The 24,372-nt window shown below is 45.9% G+C and overlaps 1 protein-coding gene and 1 pseudogene across 1 annotated transcript; both read left to right on the top strand.

Moving 5' to 3' along the window:
- Positions 1-4,502: 4,502 nt before the first annotated feature.
- LOC121047794 lies at positions 4,503-9,768 on the top strand. Its single transcript, XM_040503356.2, has 2 exons — positions 4,503-5,224; positions 9,707-9,768. The coding sequence occupies exons 1-2, from the start codon at positions 4,591-4,593 to the stop codon at positions 9,766-9,768; spliced, it is 696 nt and encodes a 231-aa protein (XP_040359290.1). The 5' UTR covers positions 4,503-4,590.
- A 1,940-nt stretch (positions 9,769-11,708) lies between these two features.
- On the top strand, positions 11,709-12,387 carry LOC120845196 (annotated as a pseudogene).
- Positions 12,388-24,372: the final 11,985 nt, after the last annotated feature.

Raw genomic sequence — 24,372 nt, 5'->3', positions numbered from 1 at the left:
AATCTGGGCCACGGAGAGAGAATCACAAGTGAGACAGTCCAAGTACAGGGGCAAAGCAAAAAAACAAGCAACATTTATTTATATACATAGCTAACATTTGACATTTGCTGGATTCGCACAATATATTAATGGGCTCCACTGGGGGTATATATGTGCACTTTTTTATATCATCCCTCAAGTAATGTACAACAAACGCAAGCGAAAATGCCTAGCCCGCTGTTAGTTAATGAGCCTCTAACATTGAGATTTTAGCTAAATCAAATTGTTCTGAAGCTAAAAACCGGAAGCTTTTCTCACGCCAACTATCACCCTTCACAGGTTCCACATTTTCTGCTACCAGTGCGACATCTACCGGTGGACAGCCGTTCGAATGCTTGCTGTTCCTCCTGTTTTCCTTTGCTGTCAGAGAGTTCAGCTGCAAGGAGTTTGGAGGCTGAGGAAGCTATTGGGAACCTGCAGCAGGGCATCTTCTAATTAGAAATGACTGCTCAAACGGAATCGTGTATTTTCCGAAATCACAAGGCTGGAATAAAGAAAGAATGTTAGGAAAAAGTATAAGCATTCCGAATTGTGGTTCTAGCGGAGCATATTTTTGGCAGTTCAATACATCTCACACAGGCGACCGAGGCAGTTCGGCCGTTTTTCCTTCTACCATACAAACTAATTTCTCTTGATTGTGCATCTTCAAAAAAATTAGACATGCATGCACACGTGTACGAACTGTATCATTAATTCACGCAGACGCTACATTTATGTAAAACAACCCTGTTCCACGAGCACTTCAAAGGTCTTTAGCCCCATAACCTTTAAAAGATCTGCGAACCAGCACATGCAGAGTGGTACGCGCAGAGTCCTTGTCGTGACCTAATTTGCCGACCACCCAAAGGCCTTTGATAGAAATGCCATTTGAAATGTCTGCAATGCGTGGTGTAATATTCTCCTAACTCATAAACATGCAAGGAACAGAATTCCAGCGTCTGACACACCTACGCCGCCGTTTCACCGACTTCTCGCGCGATTCCATAGTGCCGTGTGGACCGACAGGGAGGTTCAGCTGCAAAACTGCCTCCGCCGATAGCTTTCCGGATTCGTAACCCAATTATGAAGGTAAAAGTGTCAAGCACGGTTATAAAAGGTACGCAAGCACATCGGTATCGGCCTATGCCCAGCGTGTTGTACACCGGGTAAACGAGGTCCCGCTTCTCGAAGTGCTTGCGGCACACAACGGCCAAGCCAGGAAACCGGGCGGGGTAGCGAGCCGGATGAGAGATCGCGGACCGGAGTCCTTCCCCTGACGTCACGGTATGAATCACCCAATCAGGGCGCGGCGACCGCAGCGACGCTTGTGTTATCTCTCGCGGATAATAGTAAAGCGTACGCTAAAAACGACGTGCTCGGACTGATATTAGTTGTGCGTTACTGTGCCGAGTCAACACCATGCAGGACGTTGGTGAAATTTGCCAGAGCCGAAGAATTCCGCGCGCTTATCGCGCCACCATGCTCCTCAAAAGAGGCACTCGTCCATTCTTGCAGTAGATATATTTAATTTCGTGTTTGGTGAATAAAAGGTTGGTACCCAGTTCTATGTTGCGTCTTAAATTATTGAAGATCATTCCAATGGACAGATAGATTGCACAAAATAAGTGAGCACTAAGTAATCCACTTCATGACAGTAGAGGTGTGCGAATATTTGGCAAAAACTTTCACTTTTCCTTGAACCGTTATATGAACCCTTATGGGACAGTTGAAACCGGTTCGAACCGGTTTTTTTTTCTCTCTGGAGCCAAACTTAAACCGAACCGAAAAGAATTTCAGTTCGACACCCTGCTAGCACGTCCCCGTCCTACCAGCACCGGCGTGCCTCCTCTAGTCGCTACTGAAATAAAAACGTCAACGTGTGAGGTCAGGTGATTGTGCAAATCAAGGTGTTCCTTTTTGTGTGTCAGGTTAATGACATTTACTTCAACATTTACCAAGCTCGACTGTCTGTCACACCTAGCCTTTTTTCCTTATTTACCGCGTTAAAGAACCTTACACTTACCGAAACGCCTACCAAAATGCCCGTATCGAGCAAATGCACGGGCAAAGTAGCGCGCCATTTTCGATAAAAAGAATATTATGATAGTGAAATATTCCTCTGAGTAAACCAGCCCTAAACGAAGAGTACAAAATAATTTTAAATTTTTTTTTTATTTTTCATTAGAACTTTCTAAAAAAAAGGTATATGTCTGTTTTCTGCCTTTTGCAGCGGATTTATGTGAACTCTCATTTTTTAGCAACTTAACTTTCAAACGAAAGTCACAAAAAGGTAGATTTAAAAACTGAACGAACTTTTACTCCTCTCATCATTGCTTGCAAAATCTTCTCTACTGTGCGCTGCATGTGTTTTCTTTTCTACGCATTTTGGTGGTGGCCACCTCCAGTGATATTCATGATTGCCTGTAAGAGGGGAGTGACCGTCCTTTCTGACGAGCGCTTGACAGAGGGCATTCGCGACGACTAAACTAGTCACGTGGGACAGCCTGAAATAGTGCGCTCGAAGGACGTATTAAACCCTGCCGTCACTTCAGCCGCCATTACTCCCTATCATGCTTCTGTTCTGGCACCTTTTCCGGCCCACATTTGGCATCGTTGAATCTGTTCTTCTCGGCAAGGCTTGCCACAAAAGAACAAATTTGATGGATCAAAATTTATGCTGCAGTAGGTAAAGGCACAGAAGCTTGGTACGGAACAGTGGCGGCTGGTATGGTGCCATGTAAAGTCACATGCAAGGCATGTAGACAGTGCGAAGGATCGCATCTTCCACCCTGCGATGTTGGTCCACTAGGCCACGGAACGCTTTCTGTGCATGCCCACACTCCGCTTCAGTTTAGGCGCCACCGCAGCCGACGCAGCAATCTTATTGAAGCGGTCAAGCAACGGCAAGACCAATTCATATAGGTCGCGAAAGTGGAGCAAAAAAGCGGCCCAAAACCAATCGTTAGCGTCATCACCCTGGAGGCCGCGCTACCGCAGCGCGACTATGTTTTGCGCGGCCAAACACTAAGCTGATAAAATATTAAAGACACACTTTCAGTGTCTTATATAGTTGACTTTAAATCAATGTATTATTTATTAATAATAACTTAGTTTGAACATGTTTAGAGTGGTGAATTTTTCAGGTTATGTTCAATGTGTATTATGTTGTGCGTACTTGTTGCGACATCTACAACGTCGCTATTTTTCGCCGTCGGCAGAAGTTCGCAGTCCTGATACGCCTCGTGTTTGCATTGTTTGCGTTCGCCAGTGTGCCTACATTTCTGTAGCTCCCGTCGAACTTTCACTTCTTGCAATAGTTTAAAACGACTTCGTGGTCTTAAGTTTTCCCACGAACGGTCTGTACTAGTTGAATCCTATTGCGCCGTTCTGTTGCTTTTGTCGTCGAGCGCCGGACGGGCACGTTCAAGGCTCTGTCGTCGGGACGATGCGCCCGCCCCATGTAAAGAGGCGCTGCGCGGTAGCGCGATGCTCAAGTGATGACTGGGCCGCTGGCATCACACTCCATCGTTTTCCTGTAGACGCTGCAAGGTGAAGCTTGTAGCAGCTGTGTCCGCTGCAACTATGTGTGTTGTCCTGGTGTCCGTTGTCCGGTGATGTCTGGTAAGCTCTTGACCTCTTCTATGGGCCCTCATGCATGCTCATTTAGTAATAAGCACCCGTTGATCGAGCTTTTTTGGGCCCAGTCTCCGTTCCAAGCTTCGCGAGACGAAACTAATCTTAGATATTAGTGGCGGCTTTGCTTGACCTCTGCTGAACGGCTGCGTCACCCCAAAAACCTAATAAGAAACAATGACTGAACACTTCAGTTTTAACGAACTTTTATAATATGGTGTGAATAACACTAAAACGTCCTTTCTGCTTGAAACGTGTTTGGTGTCGTCCCTCTAACGTGCTGGCGACTATCAGGTCTACTTGCTGTGGATGTCGTGCTCGGGAATCTAGTAATGTAATCGTCTGCGTTGTGAACCTATCTAACCTCACGGGCACAGAGGTGTGCTCCGCGCTCATGGCGTTCGCTGGACCCAGACGGGAGACCAAGTACAATGATGTGACTAGTTTATCGCTAACATTATTGTGTAATCTTTTCTTTCTGAAATGTCCACTATAGCCAAGGGTATGTAAAGTAATACTACACTGCTTCACATTCAGGCGGAGGGTCTGGGTTGAGTTCTGCCAGAACACAAGCCTACAGAGCAAGACACCACAGCAGCTGCGGGAACGGGCGGTACGCTCCAGGCACTTCAAACCCTCTGCATTTCTTTACCTAGGAAGGCTGCGTCGTGATGCAATACCAGCATATTTGACCACTGAGGGTGAGCACGAAATATTGTTTGCATTATGTCATGTAGTGACAAGGTATATTTGTTGTTATCGTTGTCAGCGCCTATCACCAACGCAAGCCGCGTTCGCTTATCATAACATGCGCAGTGTACATAAACGCTCATTCGGAAATAAACTGTTGTTCTGTTCCCACCGCGCTGTCTGAAGGATCTATTACATTGGCGACGAGGCGAATCGACGGACGGGCGAGTCCCGGTCGAGTAAGGCAAGATGTCGGTCGGCAGGATCGGCGAATATCGTCTCGGCACGAATGCGTCCTGGGATGAATACGTCGAACGGCTAGAGATGTTCTGCGCTGCAAACAAGATAACCACGGACGAGCAAAAACGAGCGGTTCTGCTGAGTTGTTGCGGCGAGGACACTTACGGGCTGATCGTGACCTTGGTCAAGCCAGCAAGACCGACGGCGGCGAGCTACGACGACATCAAGGGGGCGGTGCGGAAGCACATGCATCCAAGGCCTTCGGAGCTGTACGCAAGATTCTTATTCTACCGAAGAAACCAAGCTCAGGGTGAGGCGGCGTCGGAGTATGTTACGGCACTCCGTAAGCTGGCTGAAGACTGCGGTTTCGGTGACAAACAGCTTCCACTGGACGTCATGATGAGGGACCGGTTCGTATGCGGAATCAAGAATGAAGCGGTTCAACAGCGGCTGCTCGCAGAACGCGACCTGACGTTCGAGGTGGCGTACGACATGACGCTGACGGCGGAAGCAACGGAGAAGCAGCAGCGCGATATACGCAAGCAAGCTCAAGACGGAACCAAAGAAAGCGAGGGTCTGGTTCAAGCGACACGCATGAAACTGGACACCAGGGCGGACGACGTCAGCTGCTTCCGCTGCAACGGTAAGCACGCTCCGCATGTATGCCGTTTTAGAAAGGCTGCTTGTTTCAAATGCAAAAAGGTTGGACACGTGGCAAAAGCTTGTCGTTCAAAATACGAGAATCGGGCGCCGCGGAAGCCAACTGACCTGCGCAAGCGGGAGGAAAAAAACAAGGGCGTCTATGAAATGAGCGCATTGTTTTCTGTATGCGAAGTGCGTGAACAGGCTGAAAAGTTCATGGTAGAAGTGCACATTCAAGGAGAGAAAGTTCCGATGGAAGTCGATTCAGGAGCATCTTGCTCGATTGTGAGTGAAGAGACGTTTCGGTTGATCGAGAAGAATCGAGGCCAGATACCGCTGCAAGAAGCCGGCACAAAGCTTGTAACTTGGTCGAATGAATCATTGTCCGTGGTGGGTCGGGCAAACGTGGAAGTGAAATTCAAAGGCTGTAGAGCAGAGCTACCTTTGTTAGTAATAAAGAAGCGTGGTAACAGTTTACTCGGACGTAGCTGGTTTGAGTCGCTGGGCATCCGTTTGAGTGGAATTCAGCAGATCAAGGTGGAGGACGTGACATTGCGTTTTGCTGAGGTTTTCGGCAGTTACCTGCCTGGATTCAACGGACCGCCAGTTCACATAGAGCTTCAAGAGGACGCCCGCCCGGTGTTTCTCAAGAGTCGTCCTGTCCCGCTGGCCCTCAAGGACGACGTGGCCAAGGAAGTGGATCGCCTGGTGCAACAAGGCGTCTGGGAGCCGGTTGAGTACTCAAACTGGGCGACACCGCTGGTAGTGGTGAGGAAAAAAAACGGAACCTTGCGTTTATGTGGGGATTACCGTAGTACCGTAAACAAGGCTATTAAAAGCAGCGGGTATCCTTTGCCCACGACCGCGGAAATGCTAGCGACCTTGGGGTCGAGTAAAATTTTTACCAAGCTCGACTTAACTCAGGCGTATCAACAGCTCAGCCTAGATGATGAATCAGCAGAAATGCTGACCGTCAACACGATTAAAGGGCTATGCAAGGTCCGGCGGCTGCCGTTTGGAATCTCGGTGGCTCCGTGGGTGTTTCAGCGAGTCATCGACACGTTATTGGCAGGGATTCCGGGGGTGAAGGCTTATCTCGATGATATCTTGATATCGGGAAGCAACGCAGACGAACACTCGGAAAGGCTTGCAGCCGTGCTGGCGCGTCTGCAAAGAGCGCAGCTAAGAGTAAACAAAGAAAAGTGTGAATTCAGTCAAGCAAGCATTGAATTCCTGGGACATAGAATCGATGCCGCAGGTATCCACCCGAGCCAGACCAAGACGGACGCCATTCAGCTAGCGCCACCGCCGACAAGCAGGAAGCAGCTTCAAGCTTTCTTGGGGTTGTTAAATTTCTACGCCAGTTTCCTCAAGGGGAAGACAGAAGTGGCGGAACCCCTTCATCGGCTTTTGGACCACGAGCAAGAATGGAAATGGACAGGTGAGCACCAGCAAGCGTTTGAAAAGCTGAAGAAGTTGCTTAGCTCGGATGCAGTACTTGTTCCCTATGACCCCAAGCGGCCGTTGGTTTTGTGCTGCGACGCGTCGCCTGTCGGGGTAGGGGCCGTGCTGGCGCATAGGGCTGATGACGGGAAAGAGCAACCTATAGCATACGCCTCACGAACTCTCGGTGCTAGTGAACGCAACTATGCCCAGATTGACAAAGAAGGTTTAGCAGTCGTCTTTGGAGTGAAAAGATTTCACCAGTACCTGGCCGGAAGAGACTTTACCGTAGTAACGGATCATAAGCCGCTGTTGGGGTTGTTCAACACAGAGAAGCGGGTGCCAGAAGTGCTGTCGCCCAGGATGCTTCGCTGGATTTTGTTGTTAGGGGCGTATAATTATCGCATTCAGTACAGGCGGGGCGAAGACAACTCCAACGCTGATGCGCTTAGTCGTCTGCCAATCGTGGGAGACGAAGACGAGCCACAGCCACCGGGGGACGTGCTCCTGCTTGAAGCTGTCGAGTATGCTCCACTCCAGGCGGCAGACATCGCAAGGATGACCAAGGAAGACTGCATCTTATCCAAGGTCAAGGATTGGATCCTCAGTGGCTGGCCGTCGAGGCAACCGGACAATACGTTCGCGCCTTACGAGGTAAGGAAGTCCGAGTTGTCGTTGCATCGTGATTGCATACTGTGGGGAAACCGTATGGTCATCCCGCAAGTGGCAAGAGAGAGGGTACTTCAGTTGCTGCATGCAAACCACCCGGGAATGAGTGCCATGAAAGCTTCAGCAAGAGGGCTTATGTGGTGGCCAAAGATGGACAGCCAGATTGAAGAATTTGTGCGGTACTGTCAGCCGTGTCAAAGTAACCGCCAAAGCGACCCCAAGGCTCCAGTGCATTTCTGGGTCAAGCCAGATCAACCATGGAGTCGTCTACACATAGACTTCGCGGGGCCAGTCAAGGGAGAAGTGTTTCTAATTGTAGTTGATGCCTACAGCAACTGGGCAGAGGTAGAAATCATGCCATCAATGAAATCTTCAGCTGTCGTCACCAGCTTAAGGAAAATGTTTGCGACTCACGGCGTGCCAGACGTAATCGTCTCTGATAATGGCACAGCGTTCATTGGTGCTGAATTGCAAACGTTCTTGAAATTGAACGGTGTTCGTACAAGTGTTCGCAGCACCTTATCATCCCGCCAGTAATGGCAGGGCCGAACGGATGGTAAGAGAAGTCAAGGAAGCTTTGAAGAAACAACAGGAAGGCACAACTCAGTGCAAGATTGCGCGGTTCTTGTTTAAACAACACACTATGCAGCATTCTGTCACGGGAAAATCACCGGCAGAATTGATGATGGGGCGGAGGTTGAGGACAGCCTTGGACAGACTTCACCCAGATCGTCAGCGTGAACCTGAGGTTCAGGCGTCGCCAACAAAGTGTTTTGCTGGGGGTGACGCAGTCTACGCAAAGAGTTTCAATCCAGGACCCCGGTGGAAAGCAGCTACCGTGGTGGAAGTGCGAGGCCCGGTGTCGTACACGGTCCAACTGGACAACGGGGAGCGCCATCACAGACACCGGAACCAGCTGAGACGAGCCTGGACGGCGCCTCAAGGGGATGCCAGCACAAGGGTGGACTATCACTTCAGGCTCCCACCTACAGCGGGAACGTCGCAGCGGCCGGAGGCGAGCACGGAGTCAGCAACGCAAGCTCCGGCTCCACCACGAAGATCAACACGCAATCGACATCCTGTTGTACGCTATGGCATTAATGATTAACCAAGCGTTCTTTATTGTTTTGTGCATCTAATCGTAGGAGAAAGGAGTGTCATGTAGTGACAAGGTATATTTGTTGTTATCGTTGTCAGCGCCTATCACCAACGCAAGCCGCGTTCGCTTATCATAACATGCGCAGTGTATATAAACGCTCATTCGGAAATAAACTGTTGTTCTGTTCCCACCGCGCTGTCTGAAGGATCTATTACACATTATTACTGAGAATAATAATGACTTTATTTTACCATACAAGTATGGTGGGAGCTGAGGAAAAAAGCTGTGCAAGCAGCTTGACTGGTCCTCAGCCCCCCACACGTACACAGCATTGGGGAAGTCATACACAAGAATTTATATAATACAAAATACTTAACAACAAAAAATTAACGAAACAAGAGCAAAAGCAAAAATCTTCTAGCTAATCAACAGCAGTAACGATTGTTTAATTAGAAAGAAAATAATCCTTAAGCGCACACATATTGGAAGATTCGACATCAAAATTAGAGCCCATAAGAGTGTTCAGTAGTGTTGGCAAGGTTATTTTAATCATTTGGAGGCCATAATCTGTTCGTGACGTTTCTACTGCCCAAACATCGGAGTGACGGGTGGAATATATTGCAGCTTTTTTCGAAGTGATGATAATGACAATAAAAAACTGTTTAACTCGCGACATTCCTGTTTATACTTTATGCTAAGTCTGAAAGCATAGTGATCAAATATCTTCACTACACGCAGCTCTCTGAAAAGTTGGTCTTTTGACCAACTTTGAAAAGATGACCTTATTCAGAAAGTATTTTACATGCAGATGCAGGAAACTTTTTTAGTGTACATAACGTGTGTGCTTAACTTTGCATAGGTGCCGGAGATGCCGTCCAGAGCAGCAGCCCTGGTCAATTGACTAGCGAGGGCGAGCCCACACTGGCCAGCAGCAGTAGCACCGATGGGCCCACATCATCACGGTGTCACACGCACCACACTACAGAAGAAGGTAAAAGTAATTGCATATTGGCGGAGAAGTGTTGCAGGCCTTGTTTCTTATATATTTCGGACTGTCGTGTAGTAGCCATCTTTGGGAAACATGTAAAACATGTATGACCATGTTTTGAATCTATAGTCCGCTGCAACCTGAGAACGAAGGGCGAGGGTAAGACGGGCCGGGGAGGAGGAAGCAGACGGAACGCTAAAGAGAGGAGGTTTTCCCCTCTCTTCTCCAGCGTTCCGTCTGCTTCTTCCTCCCCGGCCCGTCCTACCCTCGCCCTTCGTTCTTAGGTTGCAACGGGCTACAGCTTGTCACATGCCGCAGGAATTTCCTGAAACAATACAATGACTGATGTTTTTGACAGATTTTTTAATTGCCTCGTCATTGCTTTGCAGATGTGGGGAGCAGTGTCACGGCTCTGACCTCTGGCACGAAGACTAGCCCTCCAACCAGAGTTCATGGTAAGTTTTCATAGTGTGCGTTGTTTAGGACAGTCTTTGAAGATTACTTTTTGATGCGTAGTACTTGACCAGTCATAGCTGGTTCAGCTTTTTGCAACAACTCTGTCACTTTGTTTCCTTTGTTTTGTTTCTTGTAGTGGATCACACATACGCGATGCAAGGCGCGATGGATGGACATGGCCCGCCGTCTGAAGGAAGCGATGTGTGGGCACCTGAACCTTCCCCTACCGATTATGATACGTCGGTGTCTTCGACTTCTGCGGTTCCTCACCAACGTAGGTGTCCGTCATGATGCACAAAGTTTACTTGTACTTCCACATTTTCTACAGTGGAGGCACATTGTTTATTTCTATATTTCTCGAAATGTTTCATAATTGCTTTTGCTTTCCCCTTGCAGGGTCCTGTGCCACCCGCACCGAGGGCAAGGGGAAGGTGGACGTGTTGAGGGCCAGTCTTCGACAGCTTCGGAAACATAACAAGAGACTCCAGCAACGCCTGCAGCGACGGCGTCATATGCTGACTGTCACTGAGATAGTTGAAAGTGTACGTAGCCTTGTCTCTCCAGCTGTTGCTGCCCTTGTGGAAGCTCAGCTGAAGATGACCAATGCGAGCAGGTTCGGTAGGCGGTGGTGCAGCCAGAACAAAGCCCTTGCCTTGGGCTTGTACTTTCACAGCCCTAAGGGTTACCGGTACTGTAGGCAATTGTTGAGGCTCCCATCCGTTAGGTCGCTACAGCTTTGGCTTCAGCGTGTTCCCCTTAGGGTTGGTTTTTACCCAGAAGTTTTCGAACTAGTCAAAAGACGTGCAGCTTCTTTTTCACCAGAAGACAAGTCATGCATTATTGCCTTTGACGAGATGCACGTCACAAAAGAGCTCTCGTACAACCCCTCTGTGGACAGGTTCGAAGGGCTCGAAGAAAGTAACACTGGAAGAGGCCATAACCTTGCAAACAAAGCTCTTGTGTTTATGGCTAAAGGCATTCGCACGCCATGGAAGCAGCCACTTGGCTATTTTTTTGCTCATGGGGGAACACCTGCCAACATCTTGCGTGACCTTCTTTTCCAGTGCCACAATTTGCTTGTGAAAGCCGGCCTGGAGCCAGTAGCTGTCGTATGTGACCAAGGCAATCAAAATGTTGCTCTTTTTAATGGCCTTGTTACCCCTGAGAAGCCCTACGTAACTGTGAATGAGAAGCCACTTTTTTTTCTATTTGATGTTCCACATCTGCTGAAGTGCTTACGAAATATATTCTTCAAGTACAATTTTCAAGTTTGGGACCACACGTTGAGAAGCTCTTTCCTCAGGGAAGCTTACGAAAAAGACAAACAGCTTGAAATGCGATCCATGCCAAGGCTCAGTGAGAAGCATTTTAATTTGACTTTTGCCTCCAAAATGTCAGTGAAACTAGCAGCGGAAATATTCAGTAATCACTGTGCTGCTGCAATGTTTGCCATGGTAACTTTCCAGCAACTGCCAGTTGAAGCTATCCACACGGCCCGGTTTATTGAAAAAATGGATCGTCTTTTCGATAGCTTGAACAGCTCACAGAAACGCGGGAAGAGTGCAGATGTATCTGCATTGCACGAAAGCTCCGTTCACAAGGAGTTTCTGAAAGAATGCCTTCATATGTTCGAAAGCCTTACCGTTCTTGGGTGCCCACGGCAGCCTGCTTGCATTCGCGGTTTCTCCTTGACCATTCGGTCTATTATGCTGATTTGTGAGCACCTGACATCTGAGTATGGTTTCAGATACCTCCCGACTCGCCATCTCAACCGAGATGCACTCGGAACCACATTCTCCATAATAGGGTCAAAGTCTGGTGCGAACGCCAATTCCTCTTGCCGGCAGTTTCAGGCAGCCTTTAGACATCTCCTAGTTAGCAACTTGTTTAAACTGTCTGACAAGAGCAACTGCGAAGAGGACATGGCAACTCTTTTAGCGGCTCTTCCGGTTGGTTTCTCAGCTCCCTCAGCTTCACTTAGTCTAGGAAGCTCACTTCCGCAATGTGCAGATGACCTCACATCCTGTAGTTATCCCACTTTATTATCACTTAACAACATGGTTTACTTTGCTGGATGGCTTGTTACAAGGTTTGTCAAATATCACACATGTCAAAACGTGACTCAGCAATGTGAATTGCAAATCAAGAATGCCACTTTTTCTGATGACAGCCAAGTGTTGTTGTATTTTAGTGTGAAAGGAACGGATGAAGGAGACTTTGGAAGCCCTCACCTTGCTTTGTTTCTTTCGTTCAAGCTTGTGAGAAGGTTTTTGTGGCGTCAATTGACAGTCTTGTTTTGAAAGAAGGCGTTGGGAAGGCGTTATGCATCACTCTTCATGAGAAGGTCGAAAAGCTGCTGACACTCTCCAGTGAGGATGTCTATGGTGATTTATTTGCTTTGTGTACAAGGGTGAGGCTTCATTGGTTCGCCCGTAAAAAAAATTCTGAGCTCCTTGATGCAGCTGTGAGACGCAAAACCCAGCAACGAGTCCAGAGGCTGTGCAGATGAAACAACACTTGCGTTATGCCCACAGGAAGTCCCTTTAGTTTGTCTTACGTGTTGCATTCAACGATCACGACCTCTAAATTATCACACGCTTTGCCGAAACTGTCTACTACGATGACCAAATGAATCTATTATACTTTAAATAAAGTGTAAAAGTTTGTTTCGCATGCTCAGACAGTGCAATCAACGTATAGGTTCAGCTAGATGAACTTGAATTTTCAATGAATCAATATAAAAATTTCAGTGTCACAGCATGCAAAACTAATTTTTTCGTTCTAAGTAAAATATGTTAGATTCATTCGACCCTCGCTGTATAGTGCTAGATGACCTTGCTCTCTGAATGATGGGGCAGGGTGTCTACCAAATCACTTATTCCAAATTTCCCAATTTTCCCAAGGTTTTCCTCTCTATTTCGATAAAATGTTAACCGTTACTTCTGTTCAGGGAGTGCCTAGCGGCCTGCGCTGCCTAGTTACGTGTCGGGCAACGTTATTCAGTGCAGCGGCACCACCGTGAAATCCTTGTGCAATCATCGGGCTTCGTTGCACGCTGCCGTTCCACTTTCGCTTATCATTTTTACTGATTATGAACTTTTTTACGGTTCCCTTTATATTACCCTGTTCTTTAAATATAATCCGCCTTACTTAAATATTTTAAGTTTTCCAGGTTGGTAGACACCGTACACACCCTTTGCATTATTGAGGAGTGTGTGAGAAGAAGCGTTGACCTCGATGTTTTCTTGTGCAGTGTGACGATTTGAGACATAAACCTGGATTAATGTTTGGTTGTGTGAGGTATACAAAACTATATAAAACTGCGATGAAAGGTAACTCAGTGAGTCAGTATGGTGCTAACAATTTTCAATAAAGCGAATTATTATCCTTTTTCTAATGCTTTCTTTCCTGTCATTTTGTGTCAGTTTCCTGCGTACTAATCCTCACATAAATAGTCAAGTTGTGGAGCACAATATGTGTGTGACGAGCGCATGTGCTATAACGAAACGTCTCAATTTTCAATCTCTTGAAGCATTAATTCATGTGGACATTCAAATACAAAAGAGGGCCGCCTCGGTGGCTCCGAGGTGAGAGCGCCGGCCTACGGATCCCCAGGTGGCGGGCTCGAATCCCGACCGAGGTGCCCGCAATATGACGGAGGCTTATTGCGGAGAAGGCGCCGTGTAACCGAGCTTTCGGTTGCACGTCAAAAGATCCCCAGGTGGTCGAAATTAATCCTCAGTCCTCCGCTGGGGCGTGCCAGATGCCCGTCGTAGGTTTGGCACGTAAAATCCCCAAATTTGATTTTGAAATACAAAAGACATGCATAGCCCCGCACCTCCACCTGTGATTGATATAGTTAAATCTAGTTACGAGCTCTCAACGTGAACAGTGCAAGATAAATGCGTAAACGTGCCTCCCGTTGAGAGTATTAAGCGCGTGCATAGGGTTGTCCAGACCTTATTTCCCTTCGTTTTTAATGCCATATCTATCTTCAAGTGGTCAGTGGTGTTGTAAGTTTGTATATAATAAACAGTGTAAACCAAGCTTGTGCCTTTTTGTCTTTCTTGGCGAACAAGCCGTTGTTACAATGATAAGTACGCATTCATAGGCGTGCTGTGACACACTGGTTAGTTGAAGAAGATAGTAACTTATTGGTGGTTCCCAGAACTGATAAAAAACTGGTTCTTTTGGAAGAGGGATTACATGGGAGTGACTGATACAAACAAGGCTATTATGCGTGAAGCAAGGTTTGAAGGACGGTAGCAGGCATGTAGAACATCTGAAAAACTTTAAATTTCGCGCCACCGGCGAAAATCCTTTAAATTTCGCGCCGAAAACAATCGTGACGTCACAATCTTGAGGAAAATGCGTCATATCGTGTTTCTTTGTTCCTTTTTAATAAAGCGTCACTTCCTCTACGTCACGGGCGAGCATGACTAATGACAATGCCGCGCAACTAACAGATGGCGCTGCGCCCCATGAGCCGCCATTTTTTGCGCCTATGGGCTTCTATGGAAGCTTCGCTACCATCTATACCTTGACAAGACGGCATCATCACATAGCTCGCTGTCTTTGCCGGTATACGCTATCGGCGACGAAAGCAATCACGCACAGAAGAGAGCGCAAGATGGCGGTGCATTCACGGGGCGTGATTGGTTTAGACCAGGGTGTAAGATAGACAGGTGGTGAAACGAGAGCCAAATGAGCGACCGGATTGTATCCCCCTCGGTTTTCTCTTTTTCTGTGGCGCCATCTATGTGGAGCACCGCGAACTTCCACTCCGGGTGGGCGAACGCTGGCGACCGGTTAAACTGACGGAGAAGGTTTCTCGTGGATTTTTAGTGGAGGACTGTCGTGCTCTCAGTTTATTTTGCGCACTCTCCCATAGAGTTCCATGCAAATTCGATTCCAATTTTTTTTCTTCTCGCCGCAGCGCCATCTGTCGCAAATCGGGGGTACCCGCAAGCCACCCGCAAGCAGACGAGTGCAGAATCCGGTCACGGCGCTGCGGTAGGTTTCTATGGGCCGTTTCCCCACCTGTTTATCTTACACCCTGGTTTGGACTCTGATGACAGATGCACAAAGGCGACGAGAGACGTGACGATGTACTTTTCGAGCTGCTCGATCGGTTCAATCGAATTGCAGCGTTGGCTATAGGCTGCCATTCGATGGGGCTTATGGTGATTATCACAACGTAAAACTTTCATGTCCAATGCACATCCGGTGAGATTGACCTTTCTGTTGTGCAGGTGCCGGTTTTTCCAGCTCGTTTTACACCGTCGGGTTCGCTGGAGCCACCTTATAGTTAACTGTTTTGTTCTGAAAACGGTAATCGGGCTTATTTCTGAATTTACATCTGCAGCTGTTCAGCATGGATATTGTTCACGGTAGTTTATTCTCACTGTTTATCAAATTCGCAGCTATTTATAGAAGTACCCTCGTAATTCCGGACATAATTGAATATGACATTTTCCCCATGCTTCCTGCTTAAGAAATAAGAAATACATTTTTTTTAACTATCGAAATATCGTTTTTTTCCACTGTACAAGTCGCGGTTTATTCCCACACTTGAGTGACTGCATCTTAACCAACGGTGCGACTGATATGTGTTTTTTTTTATAAGTATAAGCCCTGGATGCCCGCATTTGCACCGTGCTAATTTTGCACGGCTGGGCCCTTAACTACTTATTTCTCCTGTAATTAACAACAATATCTAAAATCGCTACCGCTTGAGACAATGTCGTGATCATAATACTAATGGGAATAAGACCGCACTCTCGTCAACTGAGTAGAGAAGTGCGATTGATACAAGGTGCGCGCATTATGGATCACAAAATATTGTCTATTTTTTTTAACCGAAGGGCTCTTAGTAGAAACATAGATCTTATGACTCAACTTCATGGCAAAAAGGACCTATTGTTCCCGTCCAAACAGTAACAAACGTGTTATCCTGTGATAAAATGTAGCATTGTCTGGTCAGACAAAATAACAGTTGAACGAACATGTTTTTTTATATATTCAAGCTGTCAACGTTTCAAAATGCAATAAAAAACTAGCTAATGACAACACAATGGACGCGAGAACGTTTCGCAGTTGATTGCATGCAAATCTTTGAGTACCTTACGCAAGTGAGCTGGAACTCACCGAAGTCTGGGACCTAAAGTTTCCATTCAATATGCAAAAAGAGGCATTGTTCTTTTATTGTAAAACAATACGTTTCCCGCCTGAGGAATTATTTTTTATATTAAAAAAACTTTTGTTGAAAATATAAAAAAGACAGATAAAAAAAAAAAACACAATGGACGGAACAACGTCATGCCGTAGACTGGATTTACGTCAATGCTTGGTATACGTTATGTTTGCCAGCTAGTACTGTGTATTTTTTGTACTGCAATTGTTTTTGCTATAATCATTGCTCATGTTTTGGCGCTTCATCTGGGAGCTTCAACGATGAAGGTAATACTGAGCGCAAAACGTGAATATTTAGTTTTTACTAATAGTTGAAGGTTGTGCGAATATTCGAAATTTCGAATACGAATCGAATATTCTCCTTATTCGAATCGTATTCGATTCGAGAATGGCCTGTTCGGAAGTTTCCCATTATTCAGTTGCGGCCAAATATTCGGACAAACTGAGAATATTGGGTCAAGTAGCGAATAATCTGAACGCCGCGCATGCCCTGAAAATTCTAAGGTATATAAGAATATGTTTATTCACCGAAAGCTACGTATTAGTTTTCGTTAAAAATAAAAAAAAAGTTCCACAAAATCTGCCCCATGACATTAAAGCAGATTTTGTTTCTTTTTCACTTTCTTTTGCCATTCAATTTGCCTGACTCGATTGGAAGTTACATCTGATATGTATTATCTGATGTTATATTTTTAAATATCATTATCTATCTATGGTTACAGTATCATGTATCCTTTACACGCTAAGGTCATTACCAGTCTATTTGTGAGACCATATTTTCAGTTTCATCTTTGCCATACTGTTTAACTTAGGACCGTTTTGTAGTCACTGAGATAAAGAAAAATAAAAAAAAATAAAAAAACAAACGGACGAAGACAACAAAATTTTAAACGCTGCTGAAATTTATTGATCTGAGAATGCCAATAAATAGGCTTCCAATCACATCGAGAAAGAGAACGGGAAAGAAAGGGAAAGAAGACAATGAACGAGTTCTACCCAGACAGCATAAGCCACTCACCGGACCCACACTTTTGGAAAGGGAACCGCCATCTGAATATTTTTGTTTATTGCTCGACGATGACAATGTTGATAGCCCCCCATTTTTTAGTTTTGTTTTCTATGGCTAAAGATTTCTGGAGTTCACGAAGAGCGTCCGACAAGTCTCCTGCTTTGAGCGGAGGCTCATACACACGCTTTCAGCATTTCTCACCCCGTCGAAAAAGAAGAAAACGCTCTTGGAGAATGCAATTGAAGGTATGGAAACGCGTGCTCTGTCCCACGTTGAGCACTGATTAAAGCTCTGCGCGATCTTTCCTGCATTCCTCGAAAATGCAAAGAAAGGTTGTCACCTATTATACATCGTTTTACACCAGTCCTTCCGAAGCCGACAATACAGGTACCTTAACACCGGCATTTGAATCGGAACCGCAAAGCGGATGCGCCCATTTTTATCATCAAGTGCAGGTAAATGGGTATTGAATCTTTAAGCAACTGCGTTTGCAACCGCTTTGCGAACGCGTTTCGACCGCAGGTGTAAATGCGGCGTATGATTTTACGGAACCCCTCTAGCCGTGCAGAATTGCACCATCTCTTCAATCGCTGATCCCGTGGGCACGCTATCACCGACTAAATGAATCACAAATATACGAGAGCGCAAGATGGAGGTGCATTCACTGGGAGTGATTTGTTTAGACTTTGATACCAGACACGCGCCATGGCGATGCACTTTTGGAGCTGATTGATTGGTTCAAATGAATTGAAGTGTCGGCTGCCGTGGAGCTAAAATGAAACGGAATATTAGCACCAAGTTGTTTCGGTTGCGCCCTCTTGGGGCTCCTGTCCGTGACATCCCGCCCAGGATTTGCCTTGCTGTGACGCCACGAGTTATAATCCTGGCGACTTATCAGTATCAATTGAGAACAACAAGGTAGATGGGGTGTGTAAAAAGCAATCATCGCATATTTAAACTATCACCATCAGAGTTGGCAGCGGGATATTATTCGAATTTCAGTCGATGATATCTGGTCTTACAGTCCCAGAACAGCGATCGCTTTTCTCAACTTTCAACCAGCCCACTCCAAACTCCACAAACAAGGAATCGCTTTTTCCTGTCCGAGGACTGTTTTAACAAGCACATGAATCCACAAATTGAGTTCCAGCTTCATGTTCCAAATTCAGGGGCTCACATATTCGGGATAACCTAATTCGGTCATCTCTTCAGCTTGCGAACAAATGGTGAAACACCTTAAAATATGTCCAAAGATCGAGAAACGTGACCTCAAGCGGAAAGAGAAGAAAGTTTCAGTCATACTGTATATCCACCGCCTTCCCCACAGACTCAAAAACATCGCCTCGAGATGCGATGTGAATGTGTTTTTTTCTGCCCACCACAAGCTGAGCTCAATCTTCTCCGCAGTCAACAAACGTGCGACAAAGGACGATCCAACGTCTCACAACAGGTGCAGCATGAAGCACGGAAGGCAGTTTGTCGCCTGCGTAGAAGGCGTGGTATACAAGATTCCGTTTTTCTGCGGGCGTGCGTATATAGGACAGACTGGGTGTTGCCTTAACGTACGACTACAAGAACACCACTGTTCTATGAAAGTAACGGCTTACACACATCTCGCGATGTATAGCCGGGATTGCGGATGCCAACCCCCTTTTCACAAACACGACACTGATGTTCCGACTCAAGCACAAACTACCCCGAGAGATGATGGAGACGTACTACGTAACAAAACACGGATCCTTGTGTTTGAGCCAGCCCGCAGTGACTTTGACGAACAGTAAAGATCAGCTTTTCGGATCTTGGATAACTCGGCCGGTTTCGTGCTTCGTGAACGAAGAAGCGCCAGGGTAACGGAGGGGCATGTCTGCACGAGCATCAGCAGCAGCATGTGTATTTCTTAGTTTCAACAGAATCAGCTGCTAGTTCAGCGCTTGTCCTGTGTTTTCTTCTCTTTCTGTCCTTGTCCGAGTCGCGCTGTAAGTTATCTTGAGCTCGTACCAACTCGCCCAATCCTCCATTATGCTTGGTTTATATTATTAATCTACCGTTCTCTAATTTTCAACGAGACGTGCAGTTGCTAAATAATGAGATAATTTAGATAAATTCGCTGCAAAAGGTAAACAGCAGTAGACATACCATTTTTTTTTCTTCGGAAAATTACCATGAAATGTGAGAAATCCTTAAAATTGCTGTGGTTTATTTATTATCTTTATTTGAGGGCTTGTTGACTAAGATCAATTATCCACTCATAACTTCCTTGTTATCAAAAAGGGCACCCTATTTTGCCCGGGCATTTCATCAATACGAGCATTTCAGTAGTTGAATCGATAGGCGTAAGGTCCACTAACGGGGAAAAAAACAAGGCGCGGTGTGACAGATTCGAGCTGGGTGAATATTGAAGTTAATGTCGTTAATCTGGCAAAAAAATTAGCCTCCGGATTCGTTACAATCACCTGTACTCACACTAAGAGTAGATTTATTTTTATTTGAATACTGCAAACCAAAAGAACAAAAAAACAGTAGAAGGTACATACGCCCTGATTATCGTTCTTTAAGTGCAATAAGGCAAAACCTTAATTTTTAATTTACCTGTCCTAAGTCCCACTCTCACCAGAGATACCATAGACCAGCCGTTGGCAACTGGCGGCCTACGAGGCCATAGTAAATTGCCGCTCGCACACCACCAAATATTACCCCCCCCCCCCTTACAGACACACACAAACACACAGATACACAATTCAGCACAAGGGGCATATTAGAGCGCAGCTCTTAGGGGCCCGTTCCCGGCTTGAGCGGCGTCGCCGTCGGCGTCGGCGTCGCCGTCGCCGTCGCCATCGGCGTCGGCGTAACCAAGGTCATCCCAAGGTCACGTGACCCCCCAAGGTCACGTGACCCCCCAAGGTCACGTGACCCCTCCCAAGGTCATCTCAAGGTCACGTGACCCCACGTGACCCCCTGAAGGTCACGTGACCCCTCGAGGTCACGTGACCCCTTCCAAGGTCATCTCAAGGTCACGTGACCCCAACATGACCCCACGTGACCCTTTGAAGGTCACGTGACCCCCAAGTCACGTGACCCCTCTGAGGTCACGTGACCCCGAGGTCAAGTGGTCGCCTCCCCAAGGTCACGTGACCCCCGAGGTCACGTGACCCCCAAGGTCACGTGACCCCTTCCAAGGTCATCTCAAGGTCACGTGACCCCACGTGACCCCCAGGTCACGTGACCCCTCTGAGGTCACGTGACCCCTCTGAGGTCACGTGACCCCCGAGGTCACGTGACCCCTCCAGGTCACGTGACCCCCAAGGTCACGTGGGGGTCACCTTTGGGGTCACGTGGCCTTGAGGTCACCCCCAGGTCACGCCTCCCCGAGGTCACGTGACCCCCTCCCCGAAGTCACGTGACACCCCCCCCGGAGCATATTAAAGAATGAGGGGAGGAGGAGGAGAAGGGGGAGGGGTCTACCCTCCCCTCAGTACCCTTCACTCCTCCTCCTCAAGAGCTGCGCTCCAATTCGGCGTTACAGGGATTTGTAAACGGCTTCCACTTTTTTGGTTGGAAACCCGGGAGCATTGGAGCTATTAAGTCTGTATAAGTTAATCAGATTTGTCAGAAAGAGGTCACAAACAATAAGGTCAAGAGTACATTTCTAGCGACACGACTTAGTTCAATATTCCCCTGGCTTTCCTGAACTAAAATATTAAGTCTATGAAATCTCGCGATTACCTTGATAGAAGGGTTAACTACAGAACGTATATATCTGCGAATGTATATTTTCAACATGAAAACCTTAAATTCAAACGTGGGTTTCGCGAACGAAAGATGGAAATATGAGAGGTTAAAAAATGTTTTAGGACTTTTAGTTCAGTATTAATGCCAATGTTCGCATTTAGGCACGCAATATAGAACAACCAAAATGTTACCAAAAAAGGTGGCTCAAGAAATCTTATGTTACGTCGGCCTGAATCAAGAGAATATATTTGCACATCACTGAGTGTATTACTGTTTTTATTTTTTTATTTTTAAAACCTAAACCACGCCCCCCCCCCCCCCCCCCCCCCCACTCCTCCTTCCCCCCATTTCAGTTTCTCCGTGCGGTCCGGTTCCGTCTCCGTTTTGCACTGATTTGGCCCCCTTCAGCAAAAGGTTGCCGACGCCATGCCATAGCCAATTCTAAATTAAAGAACATTTAACCCGGATAGTTTACGAATTCAACAAAAGCGCGTGTTGCTGGTTAAGTCACACATAAGCTGTCTAATATTGACAATTATGTTTCTGTTGTATGTAGAGCCATGCAAAGAGCTAACTTCTACACCTATAAAGTTTATCCTCTAAAGTCTTGGTTCATATTGTGAGTTAGGCTGTTCTTAGGTTGTTAAGACGTCAATCTATTGAGTGAGTCATTCATGTGCATCTTGTACAAAGCACTGTCTGAGTTCTGCAATTTCAGCGAGTTAAAATGTATCCCGTGAAAGATTAAGTGGTCGTATTCTACATGGAGTTATTAACGTTTTGCGCGGATATATATAACATCCAAGCTTCGCAGTACTCGCCATGCAGATTTTTTACGATGCATTTTAATAAATTTGGTTCAGAATTGGTAATTCATTATCAGTAAAAACTAAATATTCATGTTGTGCGCTCAGTATTACCTTCATCGTTGGAGCTCCCAGATGGAGCGCCAAAACATGAGCAATGATTATAGCAAAAATAATTGCTTTACAAAAAATAAATGCGTAGTAGTAGCTGGCAAACATTACGTGTCTCAAGCATTGACGTAAATGCAGTCTACCGCATGACGTTGTTGCGTCCATATAGTCTTTCTTGTTTTGTATTTTCTTCTACTTTGAACTAAACGTTATGAATATAACAAAACAATTTTTGAGGCGGTAAATGTATTGTTTTCCAATGAAAGAGCAATGCCTGTTTTTGCATCTCGAATGAAAACCAGAGGTCCTAGACCTCGGTGAGTGTTACCTCGCTTGTATAAGATGCTGAAGCATTCTGTGCAGTCTAGTGCGAAACGTTCTCGCTTCCATTGTGTTCTTGTTGGCTGGTCTTTTATTGTATTTTGAAAAGTCGTCTTTTGAATACATCAAAAAACAACTTTCGTCGACTGCTATTTTACTTGACCAGACAATTCTACATTTTGTCTTAGGATAACACCTGTGTCTCTGTTTGCACGGGAACAATAGGTCTGAAACTTTGCCGCAAAGTTGAATCATAAGACCTATGCCTATGCCTATGCCTAAGAACCTTTCGGTCGAAAAATATACGCAATATTTTTGGTCCATAAGTGGCACCTTTGTATTAATTGAACCTTTCTGCACGGTCGACGAGAGCGCAGTGGTAAGCTCATTAGTAATAGAATCGCGACATAATCTCAAGCAGGAGTCATTTTCGTTATTGGTGTTAAGAAATCATAGGAGAAATAAGTAATTATAGACCCAACAGGGTGCAAATTTGCCATGGGGCAAATTTACACACTCAGGGCGTATACTTATTAAAAAAAACACATTTCCGCCTCACCGTTGTATAAGATCCAGCGTTCGAAATATGGGAATAAACCGCCACATTTGTACGAGGGAAAAAAAAAACGATATTTCAAAAGCACTAGCAAACATGAATTTCGAATTTTTCATCTAGGGAGCCTGGGCCAAATAGTGATATTCGTGGATCTTCTAAAGATCCACGAATTTGATAAATACTGAGAATAAACTACCGTGAACAATATGCAAACTCAACAGCTTTAGATGTAAATTTAGGAATACTGAAGATTTCCATTTTTAGACCGAAGCAGTTAAATTTAAGTTGGCCCCAGCGAACCCGGCGCTGGAAAACGAGCTAAAAAATCGGCACCTACACACAGAAAGCTCAAACTAACTGAATATGTATTGAACAGGTCAGTTTTATGCTGTGAAAATTACTTAAGCACCACCGCAGCTGACGCAACTGTCCTATTGAACCAATAAAGCTCATGGTTGAAAAAACCTCGAGACTGTGGGTAAACGACGAAACACTAAAAAGTCTAAAAAGTGTTGTGTCGTTTACCCGCAGTCTCGGGGTTTTTTCAACCATGTGCAATGTATACCAGCTCGTTTGTGCCCTTACATTTTGTTCAATAAAGCAGCTCGAAAAGTGCATCGTCACGGCACTCATCGTTTGTATGCGTCTGCCATCAACGTCGAAACCAATTACGCCCAGTGAATGCTCCGCCATGATGCGCACTCTTCTGTGTGTGATCGCTTTCGTCGCTGATCGCGTACCCACGAACACAGCTAGGGCCGTGATGGTGCACTTTTTTCGCTGCTTGAGTGGTTGAATCGGGTTGTAGCATCGGCTGTAGTGAGGCTTAACGTGTAGTGGAGTGTGGGCACGCCAAGAACGCGGTTAACTGCTAAGTGGACCAAGACAGCTTCGTGCGAAAGACGACTCTTGGTACTGTCTATAGAGCGTGCAGGATTACAAAATCAATCACAGAACATCGCGCAATAACGCTCTGGACTAAACATTTTCCGTACCTATAAAAGCTAAGGTCCTCAATCTTTGCCAGTGTGTTGCCCCGTAAATAGTTCATCTTTGCACGAAGTATTGTTGCCCTGGTTAGCGGCAGAAATTTGCAAGGCTTGCTCACACTGGAGCATTTACCTAAATATGCATTATTTTCGAAAAAGATTTTAGAAAAAGGCCATCTTTAATAGTCCTTAAACTTTCCTAAAAAGGAACGTTTATAACATGTATTAACATAGTCTGCAGATACATAATGTGATATTTGCGTGGCTTTGAAATTGCAACATTTATAATGTTGCAATTTCTTCGGGTACTTTTCCGCGTCAAATGCAAATTGCCACGGTGGTGGTTTTTTTCAAAGGTGGCGACAAGAATGATCAATCCAATTACAGGCCTATCTCCATTTTACCCGTCTTCTCTAAGTGCCTAGAAAAACTCATCCACACCAGAATTTCTTCGTTTTGCAACCAATTCTCTATTCTGACCCCCTCGCAGTATGGCTTTCGAAAGGGGCGTTCGACTGAACTTGCCTTGCTAACCCAGAAAGAAATAATCTTGAAATCATTTGAAGAAAAGTGTACCACTCTCAGAATATTTGTGGACTTTTCTAAGGCATTTGACCGCAATAATCATATCACTCTACTTAAAAAGCTTGAGTTTTACGGCTTTCGTGGGGTAACTCTTGACGTTGTGGCTTCATATTTAGAATTTCGCCAACAGTGTGTTGTCATCGACAATCAGCGTTCAGGTTTACAGTCATTAGCTGCCGGTGTTCCTCAGGGAAGT

This window comes from Ixodes scapularis, unplaced genomic scaffold (genome assembly GCF_016920785.2).
Source record: "Ixodes scapularis isolate PalLabHiFi unplaced genomic scaffold, ASM1692078v2 PGA_scaffold10__122_contigs__length_95168666, whole genome shotgun sequence".
Taxonomy (NCBI): domain Eukaryota; kingdom Metazoa; phylum Arthropoda; class Arachnida; order Ixodida; family Ixodidae; genus Ixodes; species Ixodes scapularis.
This window is presented reverse-complemented; position numbering and strand designations above follow the sequence as displayed.